The sequence below is a fragment of the Dendroctonus ponderosae genome, unplaced genomic scaffold (assembly GCF_020466585.1).
Source record: "Dendroctonus ponderosae isolate FM_Combo_2020 unplaced genomic scaffold, Dpon_F_20191213v2 Dpon_F_20191213_7, whole genome shotgun sequence".
NCBI lineage: Eukaryota > Metazoa > Arthropoda > Insecta > Coleoptera > Curculionidae > Dendroctonus > Dendroctonus ponderosae.
Genome location: NW_026018916.1, coordinates 4,001,087 through 4,009,497, shown reverse-complemented (window position 1 = coordinate 4,009,497; position 8,411 = coordinate 4,001,087). Strand labels below are relative to the sequence as shown.

Sequence of the window (8,411 nt, the reverse complement as noted above, 5' to 3'; positions counted from 1 at the left end):
GTAAAATCTAACAGAACCTGTGTAACATGTATCTATATTTAAACATCACTTTTTACAAAAATGTTCTTTCCTCACAAAAAAAACAAAACAAACTATGACACTACGCAGTAAAACTAAATGGGTTTAAGTGACAAGAACCCTTATCACGGTGTAATGAAACGTATACACGGCATTCCGAGAATGTTGTTACAAATTTTAGGATCCGCTGGTCAATTTGACTCACGTAAACTAAGGCATTGTGGCGGTCCCAAGCAAACCATGCAGTCCATAAGAAAACTAGTTTCCGTTTTATATTGTTACGTATTTTCGAAAAAGCCTTGTACAAATACTCTATGGGATCCGCATATAGACTCGATATAAATTAAATAAACATTAGCACATTTTGATGTGTATACGTAGTTAAAAATAATATGATAGTACCCCCATCTGAACGAAGTCAATATCATACAAAAAAACAGTTGATAAGGACTTTATCACAGCTTAGAAACGTCACCTTATGATGACAAATACAAAACAACTAGCACAAATCTTCGTTATTTTTACAAGTCTTCTTATAACAAACTACGAGGACAGTTCGAATTATTATGTGAAGAATAATCGTTTACTTGATACATAGCAAATATTCCAATCCAGATGACCTTTAGTCAGACAACTACAGCAAATAGCACCTCGATGTATTTAAAATAACCATCTTTTCTCATTATTGTCGCACTCCAATGTATTTTCACGAATGTTTAAAAATGGCGAAGATTTACACTATGTACGATAATTAGAACTTATATCTCAACTATGTCATAGAATACAAATGGTAGTAAAAACTATAGTATGTACAGGGAGGCATAAATAGTAGTAGATCTGGGTTTGAATATTGTTTTCGGTTATTTCGGGGAACTTATGCCTCCAATCTTCAAGTCAATTTTGTCTGTGGAAAAACGACAATTATTACTGCATGTTCTAATCAAGAGTACTAGTAGAAGTAAGTTGCTATTACTGAGCTTTAAGCAACAAAATCACGCTCTACTTTTAAGGCAAAACTCGCATTCTGGAGCGCAAATTTGTTTTTTTTATTGTCTGGAAACAATTAGAAGATAACATTAAAACTCTGAACAATTAAAGAAGTAATTCCAAAACCCAGCATTAAAAAATAAATAATCCACACTTTGCCACTGAAACCAGTTAATACTAAACATACTTACATCGTTTAAAAATGAAGTATTTACAACTATGTGTGAGCCACATCCAAAATTGAATCTTTTTGCCGATAATCCGCATTGTGCATGGTATTGAATGATATTGACCCATACAAACCTGCGCCTGTAAAGATGGAAAAATTTACCAGATTGCGTGGAGGATTCATGGAAAATTACACTTACCAGACATGGCGGGCAACTCCCTTGGTAATCCACTCTCTCTGGCCTTAAATGTGACTTTCTCCGCATGAGCCTGAGCGGCCTCATCGGAATTCGGCTCACTGCACTTTGCCTCGGCTAAAACTTTAGTCGTTGGGGCGACTATTCGAAGATCCTGTGTGCTTCCTAACAGGTATTTGAAGAATTCGTACGTAGACCAACAAATTGCCGTCGACGGCATTTGATACATGATTCTAAAAACAACCTCAGTCAGCAAGCGCCGCAAATCGCTAGCTAAGGTAAAGTAATCTCACCGAGCTTGCATGCCTCTAAAATAGCCCGCCGGTCCTTTTAACTGGTAAATCAGCTTCATAGCTTGCACCAGGCCTGCAGCCTGCGGAGTTTGCTGAGTATTCAAGAGCGTCTTACACACATCCAATGGGGTGGTGATTGCTGAGGCGACAGCCCCAGCTAGCGCGCCGCTAGCCATATGAGCAGCCGGATTATACGTCCTTTCCTTATTAGTAACCTGAAACCTCGACAGTTAAAAAAATCGCCCATGTGTAGCGAAGCCGGCTTACTGTCTGAGCAAATTCGTAGATCATAAAATGGATGCTTTGAAACGGCACGTTCATGGTCAGTTGTGTCGTATAAGATCGGTAAAATGCCGCAAATCCTTCCTTTCGGTACACATTGACCAGGCAACTGACTATTGATCGGTATGGCGAGTTTACCATTTGCATTCTTTGCTTTACAACTGAAACAATCAAAGGTTTTTATGGAAATACAGTCCTCATAGCAAAGTGGATGACCGTACTAATAAACTAGCACGGCTGAAGCATTGTGGTTTAGCCTCAATGTCGTCAACCTGCCTGAATTTATGCTAATTGCCATTAGAACTCAGCAAACGCGATTGCGAAACTTGTTTTCCGGAGATTTGGGGAAATCTAATGGGATTTGCCAAAAACCGTGAAGAAAACCTATTAACTGTTGACTACTACTTGGGAATCTTGATGCAATTTTTTTTTTAAATACCACGCATTGTTGGTGGATTCGTTTTGGCCATTAGAATAAATCAGGCATACAGGCAGCCTGATTGACATGGAATGTCCCAGGATTAAAATCCGGTATTTTCTTTAATTGCATTTAAATATTTTCAATTTGGTCGCCTTTTGCCTTGACTTTGAGCGAGGTGCTAAACTGCACGCTGCACACTTTGTGGTAAACGTTGCCATTGCTGCTGAACTTATTCCTTGAGAGCCTCCAAACTTCCCTGTTTTTTTTGTGCAAACCTTTGCCTTCAAAATACCCCAGAATGAGAAACTCATCGGGTTCGCACCCGGAGATTTAGCCATCCATTGTGTGGAAAAAATGAAGCTCAGAACGTTGCTTTTTAACCATTCTTGGTTGACGCGCGCTTTGTGAGACGGTGCTGAGTGAGTTGAATGTAGTAAATACGATTTTGGCTGTGAAAACTTTGCTCCGTTTCTGGTCTTTTTCGGACCTCCATAGCGTTTTGCAATGTTGTGAGTACAATTGTGTCGAGTTATAGTCCGAAGAGAAACTTTCTAGGTGCTCATTGAAGATGTTTGAACGAGCGCATCCAAATAAAGGGCAATTACACTGTTACGTTTGAATTCGATAGCGAATAAGTTATTTTCTATTCAACTTAGAATAAAATGCTTTTAAAAATATATAAATAATACCTATAATCACCCATATCAGTCAGCCTGTATACAACTAGCGCTTTAACATATTCAATATAATTAGTCCCCCAGGGCACTGCTGTGAAATTTCTTAAATTTAAATAGGTACAATTCAAGGTTTTTACCCAAAGTTGTAATCGAAGATAAATTAGACACAGTTTGAGCGGTCGAAATTACAGTGTTCACACCAAAATGGCCAATTCAGAAGCGACCAGAACTTATCATATTAAGGAAAATTGATCAATAATCTCACCTTCTGCTGGATTCATGACGCCATCATGTAAAAGTGTTGATAAACAGCCAGCACCACCTGCAAATTCAAGACATTCATAGTTAATTAATACCAATGCAACAATAATTACTGTGGAAGATCATTGACTTGTTACGCGATTCAAGTAGACAAGTTCAAGTTGATTTGAAAATGCACCGCTATTGCTAGTTATTCAATAATGAAATTATTTAGAAGCTAATAGAATAGAGCAGTGCGTCAGTTAAAAATTGCGGCCTTCAGCGCTTCATCCTATGGGCGTTTTTAAACGTTACATGCATTTTATGATCATGTGCCACATATTTTGCAAGTTACTCTGACAATCAAAACAATATAAATATTTATATAAAACTCAATTATCTACGCTTATATGCCACAATAGGTATGGGAGTATCAGTTATCATGCCGGCACGTTTTTCGAGCTTGTTGTAATAAGCATTTTGTAGTAAATTGTACTTCAAATAATCATTCATGACGCCACAGCGCTTACAAAAAAACACAGATATGGAGGAGATGAAACTCGCAATGTTCTGCTCGGCTTGAACAAATCGAACATTGCAATAAATTACAATGTGGTCTTAAAAATACCAGTGAATCAACAGCAGTGGATCCCATCAATCCATTCTAATGATTATCTAAAAATCCCTCGGAATTGGCAATTATATAAAACCGAGTGAAGATTGTTTGCGTCGTTTAATTAGATAAAAATCCATTCAGTCATCGGCGATAAGAATTTTTAACTTGTGAAACCACATGATTTGGTGATAAACGACTTTTGAGCGCCGGAGATAGTTTGCTTGCTGATTGCACTTTATGCTGCGAATTATGAATTTAAAAGGATAAATCCATGCCACCCGCTTGGGGACTAAATTAATGAAATTACATTATCACTCTCTTTCTAATGAATACATCTATGAATCCGTTGGTGATAAACCTCAATATTCCAATTATCCCATATTGACATCAATGAACCTTGATCTAGTTGGAAAAATCACTTACGACTTGCAAGCAAACGAGCGCAGGACAATTGCCAATCTTCAGTACATCAAACATGCTGTGGTGCACTGAAAAGAGCATTTTTACTCAAACTTGAAGAAGACTTTGATGAAGAATCGGTCCTGATAATGTTCGCTTCATTTCTTGACAAAGTGTCTAGTCTCCTGCACCAAAAATCCAATGATCCACGTAACAACAATATGCAATTACATATTATAATTCCAAGCACGCCAAGCCTTGAAGTCGGAAAACCCACGATTCGTGGCAAGCCAACCAGTGGCCAATGGAAATTCGGATCGGGAAAGTTTTAAAAATATCCAACAGCCGACGGTTTCATATTTTTGTTATATTTTCATAACTGAACCGTTTTAATGCCAACAGAAAGCGAAAACTCAAAAGTATGTTATTGAAAGTTCTATATGCGTCCGTAAGCCCGAATTAAATGCCAGTTTAAGGCAATATTATTCAAGTGCATATACAAGGTGGTCCAAAGTAGAAGATGCCTCAATTTAGAAATCTCCTGAAAGGTTTGCAAAAATCGATCAAAACTACTAATTTCCTGTTCACTAAATCATACAAACATTTTCAAAAACTAGATCGCACTTTCGGGTTTTTAATCGAAGTCTAGTGAAAAAGATGCAATCTTTTGTTGATATCTAAAGTTTGTACACACTTTAGAACAAAACAAGTCATTGGGTAAAAAACACATAAAACAGGATATTTTGATTTACATATTATTTATCAGCCCTTTAAAAAAATCTATAGATTTGTTTATAAAGGGTGTTCGTTTCAAAAACCTGAGCTCTCGGACAATCCTTTGTAAGCTTAAAAAATCTATAAAATGTAGGGAATACTCGGGCAACCTTTTGAAAGCTTCAGTTAAAAAAATTAAGACTACTAGAACTGGTTTATAAACTTCAAATTTTTGAACCTAATTCCAAAACAAAATTTCGCCGAATTAAAAAAAAAGCTACAAAATCCACCTGCACCGGATTTAAACTAAAACTGATGGGGGACCTGAAAGAAATTCAATAATTTATAACGCGCTAATTTAAACAACTTGAATGTTTCAACAATGACCTGCAAAATTTCAGATCACGCAATTAGTCTGGAATTCCAAAATTCGCTCAAAAATCCACTTCTTGCCTTAAAAAGCCGAAACCTGAGGGAATTTAATTCCAGAAAGGCAGAAAATTGAAGAGCCTACTTGAGCTAATTTAGAAGATTTCCATTGTTCAAATAATGGTCAACTCGATTCCTAGACACATAAATTACAACCAAAGTTTTAAAAGTTCTCAACCTTCAGCCTCTGGCCTTATCGTTCTTAAACTTATAAGAACATCTGAGGACACTTCTTCGTAACCAGTAAAATATTCAAGAACCTACTGAATGGCCCTATGCAGTAAATATCCTTTTCTGCTTGGGAAAAACAATTCGTGTAAAAACCAGAATCAATCGAAATTATTAATATATAATAATATATAATATATAAATAATGCAAGTTTTATTGCTTCCTTAGTAAACACGGTCCAACAAGTCCAAGTTGAAGTTCCATTCAACTTGAGCACTTTTTTTTGCTTTGCAACAATGAAACAATGTTCATCGGTTTGCTTGTCTTTTAACCTTTATAGCCTACAATTGGAACACACTGTATTTGAAAAGTAAAATGACTAGAATCGACATGACTTATGGTTTATAGCGCATTGAAGTGTTAATAAATGAATTGTTCTCATTGTTGAATCGCGACAAAAATTATTGATTAGATAGTTATTGCGCAATGTAAATACCAGTTTTGAGGTGGATGTAAACAAGCAATCAACTACCAATCTGATAGAAAGTCGGCATAAATAATAGTTGATCATTGTTCTGGATAAAACCAAACAAAAATTGATTGTTGATTGGCCACTAAGCTTTCGCAAGTCGTTTTTTCCGCAGTTCGCCATCGAGCGCTATCCTTGTAGCCTTTTAACAGCAAGTCATCGTTGTTAGATTTGCTACTATAAATTGCTAGTTTCAACAAAGCAGCGCGTTTTATAATACAATTATTCAGTTAAAAATTCTGAAATCTACTGGACTATGAGTTTGCCATCACTATATTAAGCCTAGTTTTCCGCTTCAACCAACAATTTTCCATAGACGGTTAAACATAAATAAACATTATCGGTTTAGCCAAAGTACCGGCATTATTAACTAGGTAATTACCATAGCATAGAGTGTTGTACTTCGAACTGGGTACCATTTCCGTAAAGGTTTCCTTTAAGTATTCATACGAACTGAAATACAGGGCATGCGAAGGGCCAGCTCCGAACACCATCGCCCCCATGCCCCTAATGGGGCGAAGAAGTCCCTCCTGCTTTACCATGTTGATTAGGGTGGCAACAATCCCATCGCTTCCTGTTGAGGCCAGTGATTGCATTCGAGTCTAAGAGATAGATCAGTTTCAACTCAAATCCTTGCAATGGAATTATCTGCGATATTATTTCAGAACAGAAATAGATTACTTATCAAAGCCACCAAGATGTGTTTACTTGTACTGAAGTGTTTGTCTTGTGTGGGCTTGTTACCACAACGTTATCAAAGGATGACATGAAAAAGACTTGGGGTTTAAAAAACTGGCTGTGCTGGTAAACGATTAAATAGCTGGAAGCTGGACCTAAATGGTTAAAGTTTAAGTGGTAGAAAGCATTGGTGCTGGCTAAGAATGACGATTAATAGTTTAACATTCATTTTCTACTTTATTTGCTGGGTCTAAATAGGGAAAAGATGACGGGAGACAAATTCGCCAATTGTTAGCAACATCCTCATAAATGCCGATTAAATAAGATCTGAATGGTGTAATTGAAAGTAGTCTAACCTCCAAATCTGAGAAATTGTGAATTGGAAATTTTGGTCAATTCCCATCGATTTCGGGCACTTACTTTAACGGAATCCAATGGGTACATGAGGCAGTGCTCCATAATGCCTGCAATGGCCCCAGCAATCATATGGGTTCCAACATGGTCTGTCGGAAGAGTTTCATAATCATCCACATTCATTTTGGTCGTATAGCAAATGCTTTGATTCTCGACCGTGATTTCGTTCAATTTTAGGTAAGGCCGGTCGGCTTTCCAATGGCAAACTAATCGCGAATGCGTGTCAATGAGTGTTTGGTTTCTTTTCCGGGTAATCACGAAAATTTTGGTCTACGAACGGCTTATATTTCTCTCCAGCAGGAACACACAACGTTCGTAGACAGCATCGAACTGACAGACGAAAAACGCGTTTACATTCCACCAATCTAACCGGGATTAAATGTGCGCAGTACTGCCAACCGTGTTTTTGAATATTTATTTGGCGGGAAAAGGAGGCAAACAACAGAATCGAATAATGTTTAATAAGTTATTTAAAATGTTCAAACGGTACAGAATTACGCTTAAAAATGTCCGAAAATAATAACTGATTTATATGAAAAAGTTAAATGTTAATAAAAATTCATTAATCTGAAATTCAGGGAGTTGTGTTTATGAAAAAACACCCGATAGTTCAGTTCAGTTTTGAAGAGGCAAAAAATGAATCGCCACAGTTAACTTGTGTTCCGGTTTAATTAATTCCCTTTCCTTTGCATTCTTACAGAAAAATTATCAGTCTTTCTATATTTATTTACGATAGACTTCTTAGAAATCTAGTCGATAATCGTTAATGAACGGCAATGTGAACATTTGTTTTGTTTTTTTATCGTTTTGGAACAATTCCGCACTAAAAAGAACGAAAAATTGAAATAAATCATAGGGCATTATTGAAACGTTCCTAACTCGTATTCAGTAAAACCCAATTTGCATTTCAAAAAGTGTTTATTGCAGATAAATATCAACAAAATACTAAACCATTCAAATAAACGTGTAATATTAATGGAACAACGAATGGATAGAGTCACATAAATAAATACCCAAATGGTAAGAAAACAAAACGCCGGTACAAAGTATGGCTGCAAAATAAATTGTTGTAGTCCCCCAGTAGCAAATGGCGCAATATAGGGAAACTTTTATTGCATTAGAACATCCAAAGCGTGGATCATTCCGTACTTTTCCTCATCTTTCCCAAAACTGGTTAAGC

The 8,411-nt window shown here is 36.7% G+C and overlaps 1 protein-coding gene across 1 annotated transcript; it reads right to left on the bottom strand.

The window, feature by feature from the left end:
* Nucleotides 1–18: 18 nt before the first annotated feature.
* On the bottom strand, nucleotides 19–7,592 carry LOC109546273 (mitoferrin-1). The gene is made up of 8 exons (XM_019917193.2): nucleotides 7,238–7,592; nucleotides 6,522–6,741; nucleotides 3,309–3,365; nucleotides 1,931–2,106; nucleotides 1,664–1,878; nucleotides 1,374–1,603; nucleotides 1,197–1,314; nucleotides 19–922 (listed from the first exon to the last, which is right to left on the bottom strand). The coding sequence occupies exons 1-7, from the start codon at nucleotides 7,352–7,354 to the stop codon at nucleotides 1,223–1,225; spliced, it is 1,107 nt and encodes a 368-aa protein (XP_019772752.1). The 5' UTR covers nucleotides 7,355–7,592; the 3' UTR covers nucleotides 19–922; nucleotides 1,197–1,222.
* Nucleotides 7,593–8,411: the final 819 nt, after the last annotated feature.